At 39.8% G+C, this 27,066-nt stretch overlaps 1 protein-coding gene across 5 annotated transcripts in view; it reads right to left on the reverse strand.

Moving 5' to 3' along the window:
* The window catches only part of ITGB6 (integrin subunit beta 6), a 147,839-nt gene that overhangs the window by 74,378 nt on the left and 46,395 nt on the right, over positions 1-27,066 (reverse strand). For 4 of the 5 annotated variants that reach the window (XM_055088087.1, XM_028478358.2, XM_028478347.2 and 1 more), the window contains 8 exons: positions 20,864-20,915; positions 20,264-20,339; positions 19,437-19,516; positions 16,639-16,843; positions 15,769-16,015; positions 7,032-7,197; positions 5,614-5,775; positions 2,430-2,525 (listed from right to left, as the gene is read on the reverse strand). In XM_055088087.1, coding sequence (XP_054944062.1) covers positions 2,430-2,525; positions 5,614-5,775; positions 7,032-7,197; positions 15,769-16,015; positions 16,639-16,843; positions 19,437-19,516; positions 20,264-20,324 — 1,017 coding nt within the window. In that variant the 5' untranslated portion in view covers positions 20,325-20,339; positions 20,864-20,915. Of the gene's footprint in view, positions 1-2,429; positions 2,526-5,613; positions 5,776-7,031; positions 7,198-15,768; positions 16,016-16,638; positions 16,844-19,436; positions 19,517-20,263; positions 20,340-20,863; positions 20,916-27,066 lie in introns of those variants that run through there. The other variant, XM_055088100.1, reaches the window with a different exon arrangement.

The raw sequence follows: 27,066 nt of genomic DNA on the forward strand, positions 1-27,066 counted from the left end.
TGCACATAACTGTGCTTAACACAGAACTGGGGCAAACAGTTTGCCTCCTGGAATTTCCATTAGATCCAACCACTTAGTTGCTTTATTTATCCTATCACTGGTTTTATTTTTCAGTGATTCTTTGGTCGTTATGCTGCCTCTATCACAGCTATCCAAACATCAGGTCACATAGGGCTCCTGCACACATAGGGCTCCTTCTAAGAGATTTAAATAGAAAGGCAACCCAAGCCATTACTGGTCTATTTTCAGTTTCCATTATCAATAAAACAAGAAACCAGCATTTTCATGCTGTGCAAAACCTTCAGGGAAGTGCGATGCTGCCATCATTATCTTTAGACCAGGCTGCCGTCTACTCCCACTAATGCAGAGGAAATGATGAGTCCATCAGAATGAAAATAAAATAATGAAAGGATCAGAGTCACAGAGCAGGCTGCTGGCCTGGTCCACTGCATGGCTCCCTGCAAATGTCCCTTTGAATTTAGTGGAGCCTAGATGGTAAAAACCACAGGTCACAACGGAACATAAATTCACCTCCTAATGAGATTAGTAGGCAGGCAAAATAAATGTCCTGCTGTTACGTTAGAGGCAGGCTCTAATCTGGTGTTTTTCTTGGAAATGATCATTTCCTTTGCAACAGGGAACCGTGGATGCAACCTGTTTAAATCCAACAGATTCTGTTTTTCCACAGAGCTATTTTTCACCTTGCTCTGTCATTTTAATAGCAATTTTGAGGAGGCATTTAAATGAGTTGTGTCTTGAAGACTATTACCAAAGTGAGTTATGGGTGTCTCTGTTCATGATCATCAATCGTGTTTCCCAGATCCCCTTTTTAAGAAAACTTTGTGCAACTCCTCCTCCCCTTTCTAAACAGGAGCCTTGCTTTGGAGGAGGTGTGGTGACCCCGAGGGTCCTCTCACTCTAGCCTTACGAATCAAAGGCAGAATAGACTCACTATTGTATTTGGGGTACTTTTAAAAAATCTTTACCGCAACTCTACTACTTAAAACCACTGGAAACAAGTATCGCATACTAAAAAGCCTTAAGAAAATGCCTAGATCAGGTGAAGCCACATGGTCTCTGAGTAGAACAAAGCCCTCGAGTATGTAGCTTGATTGCAAGGGACTTCCTTGGTTTTCAGCAGAAGGCAATCTCACCTGGAGTACAATACCCTCCTCTCATTAAAAATGCAAGATAGGATCTCCTCCTGGATCCTTTCTACAGAACTTGATGCAAGTTCATGGATTGTACCGTCCTGAGCAGTGAGTGGCATTTAATCAAAGCCTTCTGTGAAATAATCTCAGTGTTTCCTGAGCCCTGTAAATTCACCAAGCGAGTTAAGAGGTCCTTTCAAAAGGAATGGGAGATCAGACTTTGAATTTAGGAGTATTTGAAGCTTCTGCATAGAAGGTACAGACAATTTAATGGACACATATTTTCTCAACATTTTCTAGGACTCAAGCTAGAGATTCCTCCTCTGTGAAACTGCCCATTAGGAATAATAGATCATTTGCTAGTACCCCCAGTGCATGGCATTTTGACGTATTGTTTTTTCTGAGGCTGGAAAGAAGCCACAGAAAACTTTTGCACTTGTAATATGTGCTTTACAGTGTATGCAGTGATTTATGAACATTTTTTTCATCCAGCGAAACAATTTCCTTTCTGCCATTGGTGCTTCCATTCAAAAACTTGAACTGCAGGGCTTCCCTGGTGGCGCAGTGGTTGCGCGTCCGCCTGCCGATGCAGGGGAACCGGGTTCGCGCCCCGGTCCGGGGGGATCCCACGTGCCGCGGAGCGGCTGGGCCCGTGAGCCATGGCCGCTGGGCCTGCGCGTCCGGAGCCTGTGCCCCGCAACGGGAGAGGCCGCAGCGGAGGGAGGCCCGCGTACCACAAAAAAAAAAAACCAAAACTTGAACTGCAAATCCAACTACTTTAAGGGAGAAATTATTTTTTGGCCCAGGGTTTAACAAGTTTTTTTCTTTCAACTTTTCACCTCTCAATAGTTAGAGTTGTATCTCTACTTGTGTATTTTCTATGTATCGAATTTGCAAATGTCAGAGATTTAAGTCAAGTCTCCTCCCATTCTCATAATTTTCTCTGCTCACTGTTAAGTCTCCTCATCAGATGAAAGAGCTCAAGGGAAGATAGATTTTCCATTAGAGAGGTGGTCCTGTGTTTATCGGTACTCTCTTCCAACTTTTCATTTCCAAAACTGTCTCTTCCTTATCCCACCATATCGGTCCTCCACTCTCTGCTGCACCTCTGTGTTTATAATTTAAATTGCAAACAGTAACTGAATCTACTTTGCCAGTGTCCAGTGTATCTGTTACGTGTTAATGATTACCTATTGGCCTCCCATGTATTAAATTCAGAGTTAAAGTTTCATGTCCAATAATCTCCCTGAAGGAATTTCCCAAATCATGTTTGCTTACCTCATACAAATGAACTTGTTCTTGGGTTACAGCAAAGATCAGTAACACGTTATTTTGCACCAGTTTATCAATGAGTTGTCCAATTGTTGGATATTCCTAAAATTTAACACAAAGATTTTAAGTATCTTCTTAACAAAAGTATGTAAAATAAAGGAATATTTCTTTCAAAGATATCTTACTGAGTTTGGCATTTTCAGTTCTCACAGGCATTATTGTGTCTATCACTCCAAGTAAACAAATACACAATTAGCATTATTTTCTTATTTGGTTTAGTAGTTGTTTCCTAGATATTGTTAAGTCGATTTAATTCCTTAGGGTCAGTGCCTGTCAACGTGGTGTATTATGCTCTGTCACGTCCAAGGAGATCACTAAATTTATCTAAAGACTTACAGTGTGTCATCTTTTCAAGGGTAGAGATACATGTCTTTTTCTAAGTGCCATTTGCCTGCAGGCAAATATTTGAGGGAATGTTAGAATTGAGAGAGGGACTATGCCTATGATGAATGTGACCGAGGTGACTCTTGCAGTTCTGAAGCTGACTGGAATTGGATGGGGCAGGATGAGGGTTGAGGAAGGACCAGCCTGCTGAGGAAGCACACACTGCCACTCCTAAATCCCTCTGACTTGAGATATTCCTGTACCAGTTCTCCAGTTTGGTCTCACTGCCTTTTTGATGTCACAAATTGGTTTTATGGGATGCTGCAATATTTTTACAGGACAATTGAAAAGCCATTGTATTCAATTTACTTCTGTTCCATTGATACATTCATTCCTGAGTGATACAAGTACTTTAAAATATAAAGTCATTAATTATCATATTTGCAGATGACCTTTACTTTCCAAGCCTGGAAAACCTGGAGCACATTTGCCTGGCGTATGACTCCAAATGTGAATAATGTGCAAAAGAAACCTCAAATGAGGGAGTGGCCTGCAAAAAAGGGAACTAAAAGTACCGTGTTGGTTATGACTGCAGTCAGCCAAAGTGCAGGAGCACTAGCGAATAAGCCTTCTTGCACACGAATGTGGTGTGTTCATATATTCTCAGCACTTCCGGAATATTTTTGTCTTCAGCCACAAAATTAAAGTTGAGGGAAAAGTATAGTTTTGCCTAAGATACTCAGGTCAATTACCCAACTGCGAATCTGGCTGTGTAATGCGTGCTTTCTATCCCATTTGGATTTTTATTAGTGGATATTAGCAGAATCCAGATACTATCTATAAAGCTTTCTGAGTCTGACATTCTCCGTCTCCTCTGTGTTTCAATTGCCCAAACATTAAGTATCCTTCAACCTTAAGCCTGAAGTCCTCAAATGCTGGTCCCTACTTATCGCCATATGTTCTCTGAACTTTCAACTGCTGTGCCTGTGTAGCCAGGATGGCACCAGGTAGCCCTCCATAGGCGGGTGAATATGGTCTTCTATTTGATCCAGATCTATTGGTTTAATTCCCACAATTATATTCTAAGTTCCTCAAGGCCAGGGATCATGTCCTGTTATTTTACGGCCCCAGGAGCCTGGCCCAGTGTTGAGAGCATAGAAAGTGCTCAGAGGACCCCGGGGGCTATGTTGCAGGCAGGGAAATAGGCCACGGCTCTGTGCATTGTAGCAACTTACTCAATAAGAATCACCTGAACATGTATTAGAGGAGAAGGTCATATTAGGCAACAGGCAGTATTTGCTTCTGCGATCCTGCTTTTTTCTGAGATGTCTATTATGGGGCATTTGAATAGTTGCAAGAAAAAAGTAACAAAAAAGGGGTCCACTTCTCACAGTTTACTACCCCTCATTGGCTAAAAGACAAAATGTGGCTACCCTCACTAATCCTGTAATACGGAAGGACAACCGATACAATTAAAAATATATAAATTTGGTGAACACTATTGATCAAAAGTTAGGTAGAAACAGCCATGTTGAAGTTTAGAAATTTAGGTCAAGAAATGATAGCGGATAATTCATGAACCATTAGATTTTTTAAAACTAATTGTCAGCACTGTAGTAAGCATTTCTGTACATTACCTCACTAAATTCTTTTTCTAGAGGATAGTTTCTCCAATCTGATATTAGAATCCTGGGTTCTCTTCCCTCTTTCTTTCTCTCCCCTACACACACTTCTACAGCATTGTCATTTTAAAAAGTCACTTAAATTCTCTGTACCATTTTTTCCCCAAGTGTTAAATGGGGATAATATGACCTTTCCAGGTTGCTGCTTCATAATTCAATTCTATTTTTAGTGTGTTCCAGGCAGTGTGCTGTTAGCAAATAGAGATAATAAACCAGTTCTGGTACTGAGGATGTATGGTAAAGACAGACAGAAACCAACAAGCACAATTCCGTATGGCGATGGCCAAGAAGCCATCTATGTATAAGAGCCAGGGGAGAGATGATCTCTTTGGGGCCCAGTGGAGGTCAAACAGGGTCCTCCCCATCCCCGGAGCAGTCATGATTGAGCTGGGTTTTAAAAGATCAGTAAGCGTTTCTCAGCAGCGTTGGAGGAAAGGGCATTCCAGACAGAGGGAATGACACGTGCACCAGAGTGGCAGCCTCACGGTCTGTTCAAGGGAAACAATTAGACACATAGGGTTCTGGTGAGGCTCAAATGAGATCATGTACATCAAAAGAGCTCTGAAATTTTTACCTTGTTTTACAAAAGTCAAGTGTTTTTTTTTTTTCTTTGAATGTCACGAGCATTTTTTAAATGACAAAAATAAGCCAAATTTAATAAGCACCAGCCAAGCAGCACCTGACTAGTGGTTTCCCAGGGAGTCCCAGGGTCCATGAAAACATGGAATTATTGAGGCAGCATGACTCTGGGACCATCATTTAAAACAACTCTTAGGTGACTACTGTTCTGGTCTGAGCCTTCCTTTCCAGGGCTATGGTTCAAACAGAATGAGCTGACTGTGTTACATTTTGCTGGCCTCGGGCTCTTTGAAAAATTGGGGAGGTTCTGGGATCATTCAAACTATAGCAAATTTGAACTTATCACACATCCCCACCACCCATCTGTGCTCTTGAGGGAATCTCTAAGGGCGATGAGGATTGAGAAAGGCCAATGTGTTAATCTCAACTCAGAAAATGTGCACTGCTTCTACCAAGGGTGGGTTACTCTGCTATGTATTACAGCAATTGTTGCTCCATTCGCCTACTCGTAGCCCTGAAAGCAGTGTAGAGTGTATGTTACACACCAAGACTGTTGACATGGAGTATTCATTCTTGCTGTCCAAGTGACAGAGCCCATCGTTAGGAATGACGATGCCTGCCAGTTTGCTGTCCATTCCAAAATGAGAATCGGCATCGCTCACGAAGACCAGGAGATGGAGGGAGTCGTTACGCCAGCCAATTTTTTCCTACGGTGAGAAAGAAGCATTTGGCTTGTATGGGAGAGGGGCAGACATTTATTGAGAGTGGATCAGTTATGCTTGGACACATTCAGATTATTAAAATATATATTGCTGCTCAATCTATTTTAGACTTTTTCATCTATTGTGAGTTGGTAATATTAACGTATTAAAAACATGAAATTCTGTGACGTTTGTTTTATCCTGGATTACATTTTCAGATGATTTATGCTTCAGAAAAAATGGTTCCACTACAATCAGTATCCAGTTGATCTTGACATTTACACAGTTAATTATTTTTACTGTCCAGTTTTCAATTTACCAGAAAAATGACAGAAGGGAGTGAGGGAGGTCCTAGATTATCCCAAATCCAAGCGGAAGCAGAGCTAGTAAGAATGCAATACAGAATGGACCCGAAGTAAGCCTGTTTTATTAAAATTTCACCCAACCTGTAGGCACTTATTTCTCTTTCTACTGATATCATCCCAAAATTATAAACGTAATACAAGGATTAAAAACTGCTTATCAAAGTATGACTGTAGAGTACTGCTAATTAAGATGGTCTGTTTTCTGTCTCTTTGCAGAGCTCTCCCCTTTAATTAAGAGTAGTCAAGGAACTAGCTGGACAGAAGCTCATCGTAGCTGCCCCATGGCACCTTATCTTTTTCCTTCCTTCCTTAATTCTTTGGCCCTCCCACGTTCTAGGACCTTCGGCCCTATCTGTTTCCTGATATTTTCCATGAAGATTGTCATCTGAAGACAGGGGAATCGTTCCCATGGATATGGGTCTGATTGTCAAGGAGGAGAGGTATTCTTGCATTGTTGTAGAGACACTGTGGCTTCTGATGCTTATTTTGTTGTTCGAAACAATAGATATCTGATCATATGTAGACGTTTATTCTGAATCAGAGCATTTTTACTTTTTTTCGTTAATTGCTTTGTTTTTTTCCTTTTTTTCACCATGGTTAATTCAAAAACTAATGAATGTGATTTGGATCTTTGAAAATTAATCATACATGACTATTCTTTTAACCAATTTTTCCCAACAGTACTACAATGTTATTAGACTATTTGAATATTAGGCATAAAAAATTGTCCCCGTTTCAACATGATGGAATTAAAAAATGTACAAAAATTTTAAGAATCTGTTGTAGAAATACGGTGATTAAAGGAAAGATAAAGTTAGCTAAGCTTTTCAAAGGAGATTTGTTCATAAGAGATGAAATTTGTGTTAACAGAATGAAACACTGCTCCCCTCAGCATACCTTACATACAGCAGCTTGCATAATTGCATCAAATCCACCTTCTGGGGTGTCAATATTAGCAGAAATTTTCTGATTCTTCACAATTTCATTGAATCTTTCTGCATCATTTGTCAACGGCAAAATGTGCTTGAATCCAAATGTAGGTAAACAAATGTATGGAATACTACTGCAAAAGGAAGATGTAAAATGTTCTTGAAATATGATACAACACACAATGAACGGGTTTAATAGCCTAACAGCATTTCCTTCAATGAAGATGCATTTTTCTAAAGTGCCCGACTCCGTAACTTGGCTGTGAGTCTCACTGTTAAGTTTGTTTTCATCATCTCCCACCCAGCCCTTCCAAATTGGCCACATTAGCTAACACTTAGAGCTTGCTGTGTGTCTTGCATTGGTTCAAACACAGAAAACAGATAATCAGGTGATCAGACTCGCCGTGTGTGTTTGTGTGTGTGTGTGTGTGTGTGTGTGTGTGTGTGTGTAATCACTACCTTCTATTGCCTCTCAACCAAAATCCACCATTAAGTTTACACGATGACAACAATTCCTTTGTATTTTGATAGCTTAAACTGTCATCAAGGATGAGTCTTCCTGTAGCAAGACTGAGGGAGGAGCCTGTCTACTTCGTCCTCTGCTCAGTCCTGCCTGCCCAGGGCCTGAAAATCAGAGCAAGGCTCTTGATTCTAGAGCCCAACTTTATTGTGATAGAACAGACTATTGTGGACAAGCCTGAGGTAAAACCACCACTAAAAACAGTTTACCTGGGAGGAAAATGCCATGTTAGGATGAGATCTGCCCTAAAGACATCACAGTAGACCAGAAATTGCTAATCCTGAATCAGCCACATTTTATTCTGAAAGCCAGCTAGTAGCTGTGCATGAGACTTTGGGCAAGTTACTCAACCCTTCTGAGCTTTAGGTTTTCCTTTGTAAAGTAGAGATAATAACATAGAGCAGAGATCCTCAAAGTGATCTAGACCAGCCACTGGACCAGCCACATGAGCATCACATGGGAACTTGTTATAAATGCAAAATCTGGGGTATGACTCCGGACCTGCTGAATCAGAAATGTTAGGTGTGGACTCAGAGACCTGTGTTGAGCCAAGTCTTCCTGATGCATTCCAAAGTTTGAGAAACATGGGTGTAGAAGCACAGAGACAAAAAGGAGTAGCCCCCAGTGAGGCTGTGGTACGCTTCCGAGGAGAGCTGGTTGACTTAGGTGAGCATCTTTGCAAGTTCAATAGCCTGCCTTGTCAGCATACAAGGAGCTGATGCATCTTTGAGGAGTAGGCTCTTTTTCACCATATTCATCTGCCTGAGGTATACAGTCAATTCTCATTATTTACAGATTCCATATCTTTGAAAATCCATATTGCTAAAATGTATTTGTAACCTCCAAATCAGTCCTTTCAATACTTTCTCTGTCATTCGTGTACGTGCACAGAGTGACAAAAAAGTTGAGTCGGGCTTCCCTGGTGGCACAGTGGTTAAGAATCTGACTGGGACATGGGTTCGAGCCCTGGTCCAGGAAGATCCCACATGTCGCGGAGCAACCAGGCCCGTGCGCCACAACTACTGAGCCTGTGCTCTAGAGCCCACGGGGCACAGCTACTGAGGCCCATGCACCTAGAGCCCGTTCTCCGCAACAGGAGAAGCCACCGCAATGAGAAGCCCGCGCACCGCAAGGAAGAATAGCTCCTGCTCGCCGCAACTAGAGAAAGGCTGCGCGCAGCAACGAGGACCCAACACAGCCAAAAAAAAAAGTTGAGTCACCTGATATGGTATGTATGTTTCCAGCTGAGGTCAAATAAGACAGCCTTCTTGTTCCGGCTCTCGTACTGTAAACAAATGTCCTTTTTGTGGTCTATCTGGTGCCATGGGGTTTTTTTTTTTTTTGCATTTTTGTGCTTTTTGGGTGATTTTGCTGTTTAGAGTGGCCCCCAAGTGTAGTGCTGAAGTGCTGTCTGGTATTAAGTGCAGGAAGACTGTGATGTGTCTTATGGGGAAAATACACGTGTTAGCTAAACTTTATTCTGGCTTGAGTTATAGTGCTGTTGGCTGTGATTTCAACATTAATAAATCAACAATATATATTAAATAAGATGTCTTTAAATAGAAACACACAGAAAACAAACTTATGTATTGCTCAGTTGGTGAAATGTGACCAGAGACTCGTAGGAACCTAACCCTGTGTCTCCCCTAGGAGAAATGCTCAGCATTCTCTAATGCAGTTGTTGAGGAGAATTTACAGAACAAGACTTCCGTAAATGATGAGAATCAACGTTATATATATAAGTCAGAATGACTATGAATTTGTTTACACTGAGAAATGAAGCTCTGCCAGAACCAGAATGCTGGTGTCTGCAAGGATAATCATTTACTTCCTGTCAGTAGACTTTCACAAAAAGTAGGTCATAATCTGATGCGTCCTCAGATTTCAGAACAAGGGGGGGTTAAAGGTGCCCAGCACTGAATGGTACAGTCTGAGATGTCCCATTTTCTTAATGGGGTATTTTTTATTTTCTAATGATTTTAAGAACTCTATCTCTAAATAGTATTAAACTTTTGTCTTTGTAGTTTGTTTTTAAATTTTGTTTACAGTGTTTTTGGATATATACCTTAAAACTTTTTATGTAGTCGATTTCTTCCCACCTTCAAATATGAATGTATTTTGAAATGTGAAATGAGGAATTAAAAAAAAAGTTAACCTAGTAAATGATAATAATGTAGCATTTGTCTTAATTGCTTCTGTAGTATTTAAAGCAGCTACAGGGTAGAAGAAAATGCATTAGATTTAAATAAAAAGACTAAATAGTTATCTACCTTTGGGCAAGTTACTTACCCCGGACCTCAGTGTCCTCATCTATAAAATGAGGGTGATAATAATAGTTACTTCACAAGGTTGTTGTAAAAATTACATTAAAAGTATTTAATAAAAAGTATATAACTGTGTGAAGTCTACCATTGTCCCTGGAGCCCAACCAGTCTTGGAAATTTTTTGTTTAATCTTTTATTTGGGGGTGTTGGTTCACACTGTACCAAAATGGCATTTGAGCATCTTCTGGAGCCAGAAAACTAGTATTCCTATCTTTCGGTAAGAAATTTGCATTTTTGTTGGTTAGAATTATTTGCTATGTAGTTCTTACTAGAACTCTAATCTTTTGGAAAGGGGAATACATTTATTTAATTCAATAAACATATTCATGTGCTGGGAGATGAATGTAGCTAAAGCAAAGCAGAATGTCAGAGCTGGGTCACACCAGAAAATTTTGAGGGGAGGCTGCCTATTTTGGTCAGAGTTCTTCCTCCAACAAATGCTTATATTTGGTTGTTATCCTCTAAGATAGAAATTGAAGGAACTACTCATTGCTGAATAACTTGATTTTGAGTCCCTAGACAACAATAGATTTGCATTTAAAATGCATTCAAATTTAAAATTGTAAAACACAATATAAAAAGTGCTACTTATATTTTTATTAAAACTTTAAATAAAATTCATAAAATAAGACTATAATGATATATACTAAAAGGTTAACACCATCTTTTTTGAGAGGGATTAGAAATGATTTCCATTTTCTTCTTTTTGTCTGTATTCTCACTTGGGCTTGTTATTAAAAATTATATTATATACTCATATTTTTTTGTGTGTGTACATATAGGAAATCTAAGCATTTCATGGTTCAGTTATCTCTTTTGCAAAACTACAATGAATTCCTCACTGTTCATGTCTTCAAAAACAAAACAGCACACCAAATCAAATGTGAAATGATGTTAAAAAAAATCCCTCAAAATGTTCGACGGAGAAAATTTTATCTTTGTGCTGTTAAATATTTTTAAATGCATATTACAATTCATTACAAATAGGAAAATGGAGAAAATATGGTTTTTCTTGATGTTTCTTAGACAGCAGCATAAGAGAAACTTCTTTCGAAAACGTAAACCATTCAGGTTTCTTATGTGGTGATACGAATTTTTAGTGACTTTCCATCTAACGAAGATAAAGAAAGCAAGCTACTTCAAAAAGCACTAGAGACTAGAATAAAACTGAGGTTTTAAAAGTGTGGTGTGCAGACCCACAGAGGTCCCTGAGACCTTTTCAGAGAGTTTTTCAGGTCAAACGTTTTTCATAATAATAAGAGATGTTATTTGTCTTTTTCACTGTTGACATTTTCACTGATGATGCAAAGCAATGGTGAATAAAACTGCTGGTGCCTTAGCACAGATCAAGGCAGTGGCACCAAACTGCCTAGTATTCCTTATAATTTTTTTTTAATGCTAGTTTCCCTTGATTGCCCTTGATGAAGCGGTAAAAGATATTAATTTTATTAAGTCTACACCCTTGGATACACATGTTTATAAAAAAATATTTCTGTGTGACCACATGGGGAATATGCATACAGCATTACTGCTGCACATTGAAATACATGTTTATAGTGGAAAAACACTTGCGATTGTTTGAACTGAACTGGCCTATTTTATGGAACAATCATTTGACCTGAAAGCCAAACTATCATTCCAACTTAAGTTTTTGGCAGACATGTTCTTAAAAATGAAGAAAGTAAGCCTGCTACTTCCAGGAAAACGACTATCAGTATTTGTTGCCAATGATGAAATCTGAAGTAACTAGAAAATTAGAACTTCAGAAAATTATCATCTGCCACCCATGGCTTAACGGCTTCCCGGTACTTCAAGATTTATCTGATGGGATTAATGATGATATTAACAAATATGATTTTTTACATATTATATCATGAAATTTGGAAGATCTACATAACTCACTGAAACTTCATTTTCCAAATGACTAAAGTGTTATATTACAAAACCACATGCACACACACCCACACCCACACCCACACACACACACACACACACCAGTAAAACAGCAATTCAAAGTGTAAAACAGACCAATGATTTTTAATGTAACAAAATATGCAGTTCATTGATATTTTTTCAGATTCCACATTGAAAATAAATTTACCTCTTGTACAGTTTGAATGTAATATCAAAGAAGAATGTCTACAGTTATTGGAAAAATCTATTAACTGCTTCTCCCTTTTCCAACTATATATCTGTGTGAAGTTTGACTTTCTTCATGGAATTCAACCAAAACAAAATATTACAACAGATTAAACGGAGAAGCAGGTATGAGAATCCAGTTGTCTTCTTTCAAATCAGATATTTTAAGAGATTTGTAAAAATGTAAAATAGTGCCACTCATCTTGTCAACTTTTGTTCTGTTTTGGAAAATGTAGTTATTTTTCCTAAAGGTGTGTTATTATAGTAATATGCAGTGTATTTTTCATTGTAATTATTAAATAAATTGATAAATAATTATTTTTATATTTTCTTAGTTTTACATTCTAAGACACTGAATATTGATAGTTATAAAGCTCTTTTGGAGGTCTTAATTTTTAAGAGCTTAAGAGAATCCTAAGATCTAAAAGTTTGAGGACCATTGGACAAATATAACTAGAGAAAATAAGTGTTAATGAGAGAAAAAAAATTAAAACTGGTTTTGAATGTCTGTTATGTTCTGAGCCTATTCAGCTCTCATGATTAGCCCAGGAAGTGAATATTATTATCCTCATTTATAAATGAAGAGATGGGAGCTCCAAGGTTATGATCTAAGCCCAGGTCTGGAAAGCGCCATGCTCTTTTCTCTTACCTCTCATTGCCTTTGTACTAAAGAACATTTTATTCCATAATTATAAGGTTTGGATTGATCAAAGGATTGACTTCTGTGTTTGGTGTTTGGGTTCTTGGTGTGTAAATGTGTGGCGAGTGGAATCTGGACAGAGAAACTGGGAGAATTAAGGGCGTGATTAGAAAGGAAAAAATATAATGTTGCAGCAAAAAAGAACTCATTATTTATAACTTTAGGTAATGGTAAATTTTGCCAACAACAATAAAAGAAAAACCTCTATGAAATAGGAAGACGCTGACCTTTCAAGAGCTCAGATATGTGATCCTCCTTTGGGTTCCTGTTCACGGAAACTTGGGCAGTGCTCTGGCCTCCTGTTACCCCACTCTGTTGGTGTTGATAGTAGCTACCTCCTACTGAGAGCTTCATGGTCAAGCCCAATATCAAATTCTTCCTTTCATTATCTCACCCACTCCTTACAACCCCTCTGTGTGATCGGTATTGTTATTCCAAGCTAAAGCTCTGAGAAGTGAAGCAGTTTCCCTAAGGTGACATTATGAGTGAGTAGATGAATGGGTACCTGGTAACATGGGTGTATTCAACGGATCAATGGAACAGAATAGAATGTCCAGAATTAGACACACATACAGTCAATTGCTTTTTAACAAAGGCATCAAGATAATTCAATGGGGAAAGGAAAATCCTGCTTAACAAATAGTGCTGAAACAATTGGATAGTTGCATGTAGACAAAAGATAAACCTAGACTTTTTCCTCATTCCAAATAGAAACACTAATTTGAGATCATAGACCTAAGTGTAAAAGCTTCAACCACAAAGCTTCTAGAAGAAAACAGAGGAGGAATCTTTGAGACGTTAGGATAGGCAAAGATGTCTGTCTCAGGACAAAAAAATACACTAATCATAAAACTAAAAATTGATTAATTGGACTTCATCGAAATTAAAAACTTGCTTGACCAAAGACATTGATAGAAAAATAAAAATACAATCCACTGCCTGGGAGGAGATATCTGCAAAATATATTTGACAAAGAACTTTTGTCCAAATATACAAAGAACTTATACAATACAATATTAAGAAGAAAATCTAATTTTTAAAAATAGGAAAAAGATTTGAAAAGATACTTCACAAAATAAGATATGAGAATGGGAAAAAAATACATGAAAAGATGTTCAACATCAGTTGTCATTAGGGAAATGCAAAGTAAAGCTACAATGAGAGACACACCTATTAGAATGGTTAAAACTAAAAAGACTGAAGTTACCAAGTATTAACAAGGATTTGAAATAAATGGAAGCCTCACACATTGCTGATGGAAATGCAGAATGGTACATCCACTTTGGAAAACAATTTGATAGTTTCTTAAAAAAATTAAAACTATACTTATCATACAATTCAGCAATTCTAATTCTAGGTATCTACCCAAGAGAAACAAAAACATACACCCACACAAAGACTTATATGCAAATGATCATAGCAGTATTTTTTCATGATCACCAGAAATTGGGAAACAACCCAAATATCCATCAATAGATGAATAAATAAAGTGTAGTATAATAAATTCATACAAGGGACTATTACTTACAACAAAAAGGAACAAATTACTGGTAAACACAAAATCAGGGAAGAATCTCAAAAACATTATGTTGAGCAAAAGAGCCAAGCACAAAAGGTATATACCATTTTTTCCATTCATATGAAATCCAAGAATAGGCAAAACCAATCTAACTGATAGAAATCAGAAAGTGGTTGCCTCTGGGGAAGCAGAACTGACTGTAATGAGGCATAAGGAAACTTTCTGTGGTGATGGAAATGTTCTTTGTCATGTTTTAAGTGGTGCTTACATTGGTATATTCAACTGTCAAAACTCATGAAACTGAACATTTCTGCTGTGTGTATTTTAGTACCTGTCAATTATACCTCAAGAAGCGGGGCTGGGAACAGATATTATCTCTGATATTTGCAACCAAACACAATTCCTAAGAGTTGCAATCAGTGATGAATTCTTTTCAAGGTCAAAATATTTTTGGCTCTCAGATTCTAGTTGGGAACCGCATTGAAATGTCTTAAAACGATACTATAAAAACTGTCTTCTATAGAGATTGATTCCTTGGGTGTATAGTAGTGTTCAAAGTCAATATATGTTTGGAAAGCCATTTCACATATACTATATTTATAGGAGTAAAGGGCTTGGCTTTGGACCAGCCCGGATCTTGGTACAGATCACTGATTAATCAGGTGGCCTCAGGCAAATTACTAACCTCTCAGAGCCTCTGTTACTTCCTCTGAGTATAGGGATGATGAAGCCTGCTTTGACCTGAAGTTATTATGAAGCTTGAATGAGGTCATCTATGTAAAATCTTTAGCATAGGGTCTGGCACAGAGCAAATGGAAGCTGTTTTTCAATAGAAGGATATCAAATAATTTTATTTTGACCATGTCATTGACATGTACAGGTAAGTCATCTCAAAGCAACTTGCCCTTGACCATCACCTGGATAATACATCGTTTTAGTAGCCGATCAGAGCATATTATAATGGAGTCATTGCCTAATTTCCTAATGAATTTGACAACAGTGAAGGCTACAAAGGGCTTTTCCAAGCAATAAGAGAAATTCACATTTCCCAAAGTATATCAGAGGTAGCTACAAAAGCTGTTATTTTGGCAGCAATCATTGAAGTGGAGACATATACTCTGAGAAAGTGTGGGTTACTGTCAAATAGCCTCAGGGAGTGGTGGTCATTGAGGATAGAAGGCCTCTGAGGGGCTGGGGAAGGGCTCAGGCCAGTGGAACCTGCAGTGAAAGACTTGGTCCACTTGTCTGCAGAGCACAAAGCCAAATTTGTCACAGACTGACCTCCACAGCGAGACAGATGCTGCAGATGCTGTGAGGACCCAAGCTAGAACCAGGTATTAAGTTGACTTCCCCTTGGCTCTGAAAACCCAGGCAACTGAGAGCTGCAGAGATCCAACCGAATGGGAGGGAACTGCCAGCCACTTAACAAGCTTCTGCAGCTCAGAGCAGGGCCAGCTCTACAGGATATCAGTGTTCAAAGATGCCAGAAAATCATTTACTTACCTGCAAGGGTTGGCAATTTCTTCTGGTGTTGTTTTCATAAAAGGGGAGATGGGTTTTTCTACAAAAGAGCCGAAGCCCAGTCTAAAGTTGCTAGTTAATTTAGACATCTCCTTGGAAAGCAGGGAGCCTAGCTCTTTGATTGTGTTGAGGTCATCGTCCATGGAGGCTGAGAGGTCCATGAGGTAATACAAGTCCACCGGGTAATCCTCGGTCTGGCGAACTTGAACTTGCAGAGTCTGTTCACTGCCTGCAACACCCCCGCAAGAAAAGCAAATCATAAAAACACATGGAGACTTCTTTGTGACTAGGCGATCACTGGCTATTTCATTTCAATAAGAACTTACTGAAGATACCTACAATTTCATACACTGTGTGGTAAAGTTTATAAATGAACAAACCCATGAAAATCTTTCAGCAGTGAATTTAGAGTAACTGAAGGAGGTGAAAGTTAGGATATTTTATATCTCCTTGGAGAACTAGCATCCATTTAGATGGAAGATAAGCTGAATTGTGTGTGTGTGTGTGTGTGTGTGTGTGTTTAGAAAAGAAGAAGAAAATAAAGAGGAGTTTAAAGCTACATTACAACTCTTGAAGAAATGTGAGGTAAGCCTTAGCAACATTTGAGTAATTCAGATGGTTACTATTAGATAAGGCTCTTTTTGGTAACACATTTGGAGTGCAAAGTGACCAATGTGAATAAAGAAAAGTGTTAGCCTAGCAACTCTCTATTTCCTTAAGAATGGGAAATCTGAGTCATCACAAACAACGATATGTAATATGGTACAAGGTGTATTAATGGAATAGCAGTATTACTACATGTGATGTTAGATTTATTTACACGAGCCAGTGATTGTGTAAATCATAACATACCTGGTCTCAGTTTAAGAGCCAAGTTTTGAGGGGCAATCTGAACGATGCTGGAACTATTTTTCTGTCTGCCTACACTGAGAGGCTTATTTATAAGTATTTCTACTTGGGAGACAGGGTTTTCGATGAAGGTTAGTTGACATCCTTTAGCTAAAAGATTTGCTGGAGTATCACACCTTTCTCCAACTCCAGATAGATGGGTAAAATTCTAAAAAAGAAAAAAAAAACAATAAAGAGAAAAACACGACAATAAAGACAAAAAAGAAGACATTTCTTATGATTACTTTTTGCTTGCTTTCTAGTTAGGCATCTTGTCATAGTATACCATATCCCCACATGCCTGACATTGATTGTAGGTCTAAAGTTATAGCAGAATAACCAGAGAATTCTGCCAGTAAAATTCTGAGTAAAATTGGAGTTTCCTTTAATTATATTCAAGTGAATTCACTTAACAGGTGTTTTTTTTTCTTTTTTCCTTTTTTCTTTTCTTTTCTTTTCTTTCTTTCTTTCTTTTTTTTAAATGCTCACTCCTTTACAACGTCTCCTGTGCTGTGACCAGATCCTTGAAATAGCTGGGTCATAGAGTTGACATCATCGTGTGAATTATCTGTTCAGGATAACCTGTAGGTTTGTGGAATCTTGGGACTGTCATACTCTCAGGGTGTCTATTACCAAATCCAGTGACAAAGAGCTTTTTCTGTGGCTTCCTAAAGGGCAAAGATTGTGACATCTCCCTATCTACTCTCTGTCCCAGTTTAATTTATGGATATATTTACCCTTCTATTACAGTATTACTTCACTAAAGTTGACCTCTTGGGGACTTTAAACTCAGGGTCTTAAAGTGTTCCAGTTTAAGGTCTTTTAGAAATTTCTCCAACATTTGGATGTGGGGAAGGGAAGTGAAAGAGAAATTGTATAAAAGACTGCTTTTCTGTGTAGGACTCGGAAGTTTCCCAGTTCCCCTCTGATCCACCTGGGTATCTGGAGGCAGTGAGCTGAAGTGTTTTCAGGCAGAAATGTGGCCATCCAACCCTGGAACACCCAGAACAGAGAGATGCAGTTGAGAGATAAACACCTATCTCACCTAATAGCCACGGCTGCTCTAGAGCGGGTGAGGCTCTGGGCAAGGTTGAACTTGAGGCCCGTTGATTCTCATACTTGGGGAGAAGCAAACCAAGCTCATATTGTTTTTCCTCATTCAGAATTCTAAGCCACTCTTGCTGTTTCACCAACTAAGAAAGTTACATTTCTTCTGAAATTGATTTTTTGAGAATATCAGCAAGGCCTGTGTATATTTGAGGCCTTAGAGAGGGGTAGCAAATTCTGTAACTTCCCATGATGCATCCAAAGCAAACCATGGCTTGACAAGACCTCAGAATCCTTCTTAACACAGTGTCACTGCTACCACCTGTAATCACTCTGTCTGCCAGAAGGTCAGAGGCAGTGTTAACCCTGGAACCTATTTTCTATCTGCTCTAAACAGAAGCCTAATTTACTTTTTGCTCCAACTGTCTCTACTGATATCACTACTTCTACTATTAGTTATATCAGTGAGTGACCTCTCAGAATAATCTGGCCTTCAAATTTGATGAAAATTTGACTACAGAGTATTATCCACAGGAAAGCTATCCATAGTAACTTAAAAGCCTCTCTTCAATAAGTGCTAAAGAAGCATGTAAGTGAAAATTCTAGAGATGGGCATTTTGTTAGACTGATTTGTTGTTTTATGTCTCTATCATGAAACTAACATTGACTTCTTCAGAGAGTCAATGTCAAAAAATGTGGGGTTTTCCCTCTTTGTATATTCCCAAACCTTCTTTTGATACATGAGCTGCAAATAGCATAACTGTCTGCCCTTCTGCTTGAGCCCCCTCAGCAGAGGCGATAGCGAGGGTGTGAGCTCTGTCTGTGCTCTGGTCTGCGAGCCCCTCCACGGACACGTGTAACCGAAATGTGGGTTTTAACAGTGACAGCCTGGACCTGAGTTAGGCGACCAGGTTTGTTCCCCTTGAACATGCTACTCAATTCTTGCTGAACTTGGCATTCATATGGTTGGATTTGTGTTTAGATTCTCTTTATGAGATTCAGCAGAGAACTGCTTGCATTCCAGAAAGAGCTAAGGCAGCTCCTTCTTACCAGGAATCATTTACAGATTACCCAGTCATGTCACAGGAGACACTGATTCTGGATGGCTTGTTATGCATTCCCCAATCCGCTTCTGCTACCTTCATCACGTAGTTTTGTTTTGGAATGTTTTGTTAAGGAATGTCTGTTTCAGGTTTTGTCATCAGTGTGGTACAGAGTCACCAAGCTCATGTAGTTTTTAAAAGAACTGGGTAATGTCTGAACAGTAAAGTTTACCCCAAGCCTAGAACACTTCCCTCAGATCCTAGTAATGATTCAGAAAGGATGCTGGTCCACAGATGGAATATAACTATGATATTGAAATCAAATGTATGTTTGAAAATTATCAACTTCATGATCTCTGGTTACCCAGAGCCTCAGCATTTTACATGTAAGCAATTAGAAATGGCTTTAAAATCAGAGGAGGCATCAGGTTAAATAAAGAATCTTGAGTTACGTATATTTCAGAATAATTTGACATTCACTCCGTCCTCAAATTGCTTTTGAATGTAATCACACGAAGGACACTTGGAATCACAAATGCTTACATTTTCCTTTCCTGATCTGTTTTACTTCTATAACCCTAGAGAAAGCAGGAAGCTATCAGAACACTCAGGGATGGAATTACCGTAAATGTAATGCACTTTTTACAAAGAGGCTGAGGTCATTTGTTTTACCTCCTGAGAACACCAGGCACACTGAGGTCCAATGAGTAAGCAGTCCTCACAGGTCTCTGCATCCCCCATGGCACAGCCACCTGTTTTTAAACCCAGCAAGACACAAGGGATTCAGCACACTCTCCGCCACTCCATTCATGAGATCTATGGCTCTTAAAGTACTTGAACAGAACAACACCAAAGTTCATTTTTTAGTCTTCAAAGATCAGTCCTCAAAATGTGAGCAATCCATAGTAAAGTTCATATTTTACATCTATCACGTTGAAAATAGGCATGTCTTAGTAGCCAAAAATAATCATTCTCTTTTTTCTTAAAATATGAAAATATCTCAACATTCACAAATACAGGATCATCATATTTATCGTCCGCATTCAGTATCATCCCCCTTTAACTTTTCAAAAATTATTCGCACCCATTAAAGAATGCTTCTCTCTTAAATGTACTGTATTTTTATTTAAAAACTAAGTCCTTTTTCTCTCTCAAGGTTATCACTCTCAAGTGGAAGGCCCTGTTGTACAATAAGGTAGCTAGAAAAGTTACCAAAATGGTTGTCACAAGAGTGTTAAGAAGTCCTCTTGTGCATTAGCGCTGTTTAATTCTCTCATTAAGCTGCCCACGCAACCTTTGTATTTATTTATCTTAAGCCCGGAGCATTCGCTGTGGGAACAGCCTTGCGTCTGCCTGTAACTTGTTAAAGTGTTCGTTCGATGGCAAAAGAGCAATTGAACAGATCAAATAAAAAATGACTTCTGATCTAGTTTCTGAATCACACGACAGGTTTGTCAAACACACTACGAAAGCAATATATTGGAGAACTAACGTCTTACCTTGTACGTGATCATTCCTTCCTAGAAATAGAAAGAACAGGCAAAGCAGTTCAATCCCCATCCGTTTCAGTTCTCGCTGTGCAGACAGATTAAAAAATGAATTACCTTCAACATTACAAGACTAAAGCTGAACATCGTTAAAAGTCTTTCTTTCTCGAAGTGTAAAATTGTAAATACTACTTACACTGCTTTGAAAAGAAACTTGAGATGTGAATAAAAAAGTTTTCATTAAGACTGAAAGGAAAACAGAAGCTACCTGGACAGGTAAAGAAGAAAAACTGTGCTTAAGAGCAACTTCAGCATGATTTACTTCCTTGTTCTCCTTATAAGGAAGGCAGGTGTACAATCACCCAGAAGGTGGGGAAAATTCATTCAGTAGAAATTTTTATGTAAATTCTATTAGTCTCTCTGCACCCTAGAGAAAGTTGACACCTTTAGTAAAATATTGATCGATGAAATGTCAAAAGAGCAATTGAAATATGATCTAAAGTTGTTTCTAAAATAATTATAATTTAATGTAAACAATAAAGATGAGAAATAAAACACAAATATGTAAGTTATGTATAAGGAGGGTTTAAAAAATGAGCTAAAGGGAAATACCTGAGATTTTTATGTTCCATTGTTAAATCCTTTCAGAGAATTGAGATGAACTCTGAAAAATAAAAATCATTATTTTATAATTTAGAAGGCAGTCTAGGGAAAGCAAAATACTGTGTTCCCTTGTTTTTTAAGTTGGATGAAAGATATTTTTCCTAAGTATAAAATTCCTAGTTAAATGCATTATTAGAAAAAATATAATATTTCAAAATTAGTCTCAAACAATAACAATGGAAACAGAAACAATGGTGCCCAAGATTCTGAATCCCTCTCCTCTGCATAGCGACCAGGTTCTCTTTCTCATGTACAGTCCCTGCTCCCAGCTCACTACTTGGCACAGAGAAGATCTTTATTTGTTGAACAGAAAAGTGACACATTTAAAATACAACAATCTATGGCTAATTTCAGGAGTTTGATTATGAATTTTTCCTAATATATTCCAGACAGTGTTTGGGGTTTGCAGATACTGCAAACAAATATTTATTTCGTTACTCTCCAAACTGCTTGACCTTAGACAGGCTTCTTTGTGGCTTGCTTATGTCCTGGGAGATTATCTTTTAAAAGTATATTTCTAGGCAAGCATGTGAAACTTGTGAAGAGAGAAAACTGATTATAGTCTGCTCAGGTTCTTCTCAGAAAGCTATGTTCAATTTTGAACTCCATCATACATAGGACTCTGCAAGAACATGGCAAGAATCCTTCAGAGAGACACCAGAATTATTAAAGACTTGGGAGGATACCTTTGGGGAGGAAAATACAGTTATATGAAATCAGTTGATTTACCTTGAAGAAGAAAGATTAAGGCACAGATATCTGTGTCCCTCATATTACCTCTGGTTAATACTGGTATCCTGTATTAGCTGCCATTCATTTATTCATCCATTAGTCAATAAATATTTATTGAGCATCTACTTTGTGCTAAGTATTGTTCTAGAAGCAGAGGATATGTCAGTGAACAAAGCCAAGCTCTTGGCCTGTGAAGCACATATTCTAGGCTGGGGAACAGATTCTTAAAATCAGGCTGTCCTAAGGGCTATAAAAAATGATAAATCTGGGTTCAAGAGGAAAGAGGGGTAGGAAGGGTGTGTTATTTTACCAGCCTACGTACAGACTTCCACCCCAGCCCTAAAATCCTAGTTGTGCTGCTTTATTTACTATCTGTCCTCAGTCACAGAGCCCGCGATGCTCACTCCCTCCGCTGCCTCCAAGGCTGAGCGCACACCATTTGTGCTGTCTGCAGGCGTGTGCTTCCCCCTTATTTTTCTCACTTGGCTGACTCATCTCACTGTCCAGGTCTCAGCACAGACATCGATGCCCTTCGGGAGAACTTTTAGGTCTCGCCAGGCCTCCCTTCCTGTGGACTTTCCCCAGGATGGCCCTTTCCAATCTGCTTGTAATTGCCAAAATCCTTGCCTCTCTCCCCCAGTAGACTGTGAAGTTCTTTAAGGCATTGATTTATTCAACAAGTATTTATTGAATTCTTTACTATGTCCCAGGCAGGGACTGTGTCTCAGTTATCTTCATATTCCCAGCAAGTAGCATAATGCCAGACTTTGTAAGTAGTCAATTAATATTCATCAGGTAAATGGATAAATTTTATGTCTTGGCTGTCTAGTATTTCACCTGTGCCAAAGCAGCTACTCCACGAATATTGAGTAAACAGATGTGTGAATGAATAAATGGTTTTAGAAGACACGCAGTGCAGTTAGGAGAGAGGAAAGACGTCCCCTGCTTGGGTTGTGAGGAAGCTGAGTAAAGACTTAAAATGCAGGGTGGAGGACAGGGGCAGAATTTAAGAGAACATACAAAGTAGAACAACGCTACAAGAAAACCTCCATCCACTCTGTTTCTATCTTGGCACCACTGTGGAGAATCCGTACCAGGCTATTCGGGGCAGGGGAAGTATTCTTGCTTCCTGAAGATGTGGTGCCTGGTGCCCTCTCCTGGAAAGTACCCATCCACGCCCCTGGGGGTGCAGGGAGCCCTACTTGTTCCATAAACTAGCCAGCGCTGCATAAACCCTCCCGAATGAAAACTCTGTCCCCTTAGCCAAGCCAACCAGATTAATTATCGCTGTTTCTGTATATATACGGAATTTAAACTGGGAAATAACAGACTAAAACTGGGGTTCAATAATGGGAGCTGAAGCTGGCAGAGAGAGGACCTCAGGTGGAAGGAAAAGTGATGCCTCTGGAGTGAGTCCATATTAGGAAGAATCGGCAGCTACGAGGAGACAGAAGCCCAAGGCAGAGGAAAACTATAATGAGTAGACAAGCGGGTGGGTTGAGAGTATCACTAGTCAAAGCAGCCGAGAAGCGCCCCTGAGCCACATGAATGGAAAACACTAGAGTTAGACCCACAAACTTACTTTGCCGAGGGGAAGGAACACGGCCCAGGCCGACAGCTGCCATGATCCCAAATGCCCTTCCAGATTGGATCTTTCTGAGGCCCGGCCCTTCCTGGGTTTCCCCAGGATCTTGTCTCTTGGAACAATGTGTATTCTTAGAACAAATTCCCATTGCTTATGGGTTGTTGAGGGTGTCTCTGTATTTCTTAAAATCAAGAGATCTTAAGTCACACCATTTAATTTTTCAGACAGGCTGCTTGGGCCCATAGGATAGAATCCTACCATCCCAAATGCTCAGAGCCCCCGCCAGGGACTCTGACTCCACCTGGGGGCCTGACTCTCTTCAAGACGTCTGAGCTGAGGTGTGGGTGGAATAGCAGAGCGCCACACAGCCCAGGGAAGCAACGTCGCCTGCACTCCACTCTTCAGCTGCCTTTTGCTTCTGAGATTGTCTACAGTGGAACCCTGACCTCAGGAACCCATCTGACTCACTGTATTTGGCGTGGGTCTCTCCCGGACCCAGCCCATCATTCACATCAGAGAATAACCATCTAGGATCAGCTGGGCCAGCCCCAGGGCACCTGAAAAAACTCCTGGGAGAGTAAACACTGAGTAAACCTGGCTGGGAGCCAATTTGAACCGTAGGGACCTTAGTAATGACTGCCAGCTCTTGGGATGGCCTTGCTATGTTACCGGCTTTCTTTCAAGTACCAGTGACAAGTCTCCCTCCAGTTGTCTTTCTATGAAGCGTTTCATAGTGAGTAGCTGAAAGGAAACGTAGAAATGAATGCTGTCCCTTTGTGTCTGGCACTGCTGTAACTGTGTGTTTGATACACTGCATGGCGGGCTGTTCACAGGATGCTATGGCTGACCTCAGATGTGTGTAACTTGGGGGCACAGAATCTGGAAGTGGACACCTTCATTTCACATTTCAAGATCTTCAGAAAAATTCTTTTAAAGAAGGATGTGTAACAGTTTCCTGTCACCTTAGTGTGTAATGCCCACAACATGCTAAGTGCTAGAGAAATTCTTTGTGGCCTGGGACTTACATTCGAGTCTGGAGTTTACTTTTTAAAATTTGATAAAATATACATAACATAAAATTTATCATTATACCTGTTTTCAAGTGTATCGTTCATTGGCATCAAGTACATTTACATTGTTGTGCAACCTTCACTGTCCATCTCCTGAAATTTTTCATCATTCTAAACCAAAGCTCTGTATCCATTAAGCAATAACTTCCCATTTCCCCCACCCCCTATCCCCCGGAAACTACCATTCATTCTACTCTCTGTCTCTATGAATTTGAGTGTTCTAGGTACCTCATATAAGTGGAATCATACAGTGAAGCCTTTTTTGTCTTATTTCCCTTAGCATAATGTTTTCAAGGTTTATCTACATTGTAGCAGGTAGCAGAATTCCATTCCTTTTTAAGGCTGAACAATATTCCATTGTGTGGATATACCACATTTTATCTATCATTCATCTGTCGCTGGACATTTGGGGTGTTTTCACCTTTTGACTATTGTGAATAATGCTGCTATGAATACTGGTGTACCAGTACCTGAGTCTAGTCCTACTGTATGTCCTTGGGGATAGCATGTATCTCTAGGCATTTTAGTTTCTAGTCTGTGAAATAGTGATAATATCCACTTTTCAGGATTACGGTGAAGATTTAATTATACCATTCTGGGATGAATCCAGATTGGGTAGGGCCTGAAGATTGTATCATTTGGGGGACCCTGTTTAAGAAAAGGAATGCAAATGGGAAATAAATTGGATATAAAAGTGTATATTTATTTAAAGTGAGAAAGAGAGAGGGGGAAAAAAAAAAGACAAAACATGACAACAAATTACTGAAGCCTCCAGAAATGCTTACCCAGAAATGCTTCCTGGTGGTAATCTGGCTTCCCATCCCCACCTGGAGCCACCTGTAGCTCCCAGGCACCTGGGCAAGCTAGGGGCTGGGACTGAGGCTCCATCTGTTTATGGTAAATCCCCATCTGACTTCACTCAGGATTTGTGTTTATTGTAGATAGCTTTATTGGGCACTTCCTTTGTGTCAGGCATTGTTCAATATTTTACTAGTATTGACCTATTTCATTCTCACAATACCCCTCAGAAGTAGGAAATGTTTGACCTCCATTTACCAGATGAGGAAACTGAGGCAGGAGAAACTATGGAACTTGCCCACCGTTGCAACGCTGCTCAGGCAGCAGAGCCCTGGAGGCGGATTTCTCCCCCCAGTCCGAGCTCCGCATCACTGTGCAAACTGCCTCCTGGTAGATAAGAGATGTTCGGAGAATCCTAAAGCAGATGTCAGCAAGAAATCAAATTCCCCAAGGAACCTTTAGATAAGTCTGTCTCTCCATCTCTAGACCCCTCGTTCCAGCTCTAGCTCTGTATCCAGCTGTCTCCTTTTTGGTTTGTTTGTTGTTCATCCTGTGGATCATTCGCCACCAAAACTGAGACAGAAATGTGGTCCTGGATTGTACAACATTTTTCGTATTCCTCCTTTGATTTACATCCCATAAAATCACTTAAAAGCAAAGGAAACAAAACCTGTTGCCCTTCAGGGGAAGGTGACAGCGCTGGGCCTGGCATTGTGTCCAGGAGAGGGCGGTGGCCGGCATTTCCTGTGGGCCGGCGCTGACTCAGGATTGATCGACTCCTGGGCTTCCGGTGGCAGCCACCCTGCACCTCACTCTGGAGCGCAGGAGTCAGTCACCTACTAGGAAAAGGAGGACAGTTCTCCCTCTGCAAGTCTGATGCCAATCTTGTATGTCAGACCTGCTTGGAAAAAGCACTCAAGGAAATTGTTAGGGAACTTATTTTGAAATCCTAAAAGAACTGACCTCCTTCTGTCTTTGAGCTGTGGAATAAATCCACAGATGAGATTTTCCATAAAATATCAGAGAATATGAGTTTAATCTGCTTTGACTCTCAGAACGACTTTCTCTGCGATGCCCCTCTTTCCCCATCTATGAAGCAAATGGTATGTCATGGCAGGAAGTCCATGTGAACAGACAGAAACGTTGATTGCAGAGTAATTCACTCATTCACAGCTTGCAAAACTGCTGAGCACTCTTTTCTCTTTTCTTTTCAAAAGATAACTCTAGCAGTTTAACCCGATGTTAAAATTCCTTCGTTTTAAGCAAATTTCTTTTTTTTTCTGATGAGCACCATCTCTTATGTCTGGGGTTGCCATGGGGTGGACATTATTAACAAAAATAAGCTCTGATTCATTCATTCATTCATTCACTCACTCACTCATTCAGGAAGTATCTACTGAGATCCTACTATGTGCCAGGCACTGTTCTGGGAACGCAGTGTTGATTAAAACTAACAAGGTCTCTGACTCATGGAGCTTGTGTTCCTGTAGGAGAGACAGACAATAAACACCCAAACAAATAAAGATGTCAGATGGTGATCCGTGCTGAACAAAACAAAGAATGGTAAGATGTCAGAGAGTGAGCAGGGTGTGGTGGCCAGGGAAGCCTCTGATAAGGTGACATTAGTACAAGGCCCCCCTGGCAGGAGTGTCTGGGGACAAGCAAGGCAAGGTGGCTGGTGAGACTGGAGAGGAGTGAGGGGTAAGCACAAGGAGGTAACAGGGGACCAGCCAGAAAGGCACAGGGACAGTGAAGAGCTGTCACGAGAGCCCCGTGGGCCACGGTCAGCACTCTGGCTTCGTATTCTGTGTGTGAAGGGAAGTTTTTATGGGGTTTCAGTGGGTCATGATATAGCTTATGTTTTTGGTTTTTGTTTTCTTTTTTGGTACGCGGGCCTCTCACTGTTGTGGCCTCTCCCGTTGCGGAGCACAGGCTCCGGACGCGCAGGCTCAGCGGCCACGGCTCAC

This window comes from Physeter macrocephalus, chromosome 2 (genome assembly GCF_002837175.3).
Source record: "Physeter macrocephalus isolate SW-GA chromosome 2, ASM283717v5, whole genome shotgun sequence".
Classification (NCBI taxonomy): domain Eukaryota; kingdom Metazoa; phylum Chordata; class Mammalia; order Artiodactyla; family Physeteridae; genus Physeter; species Physeter macrocephalus.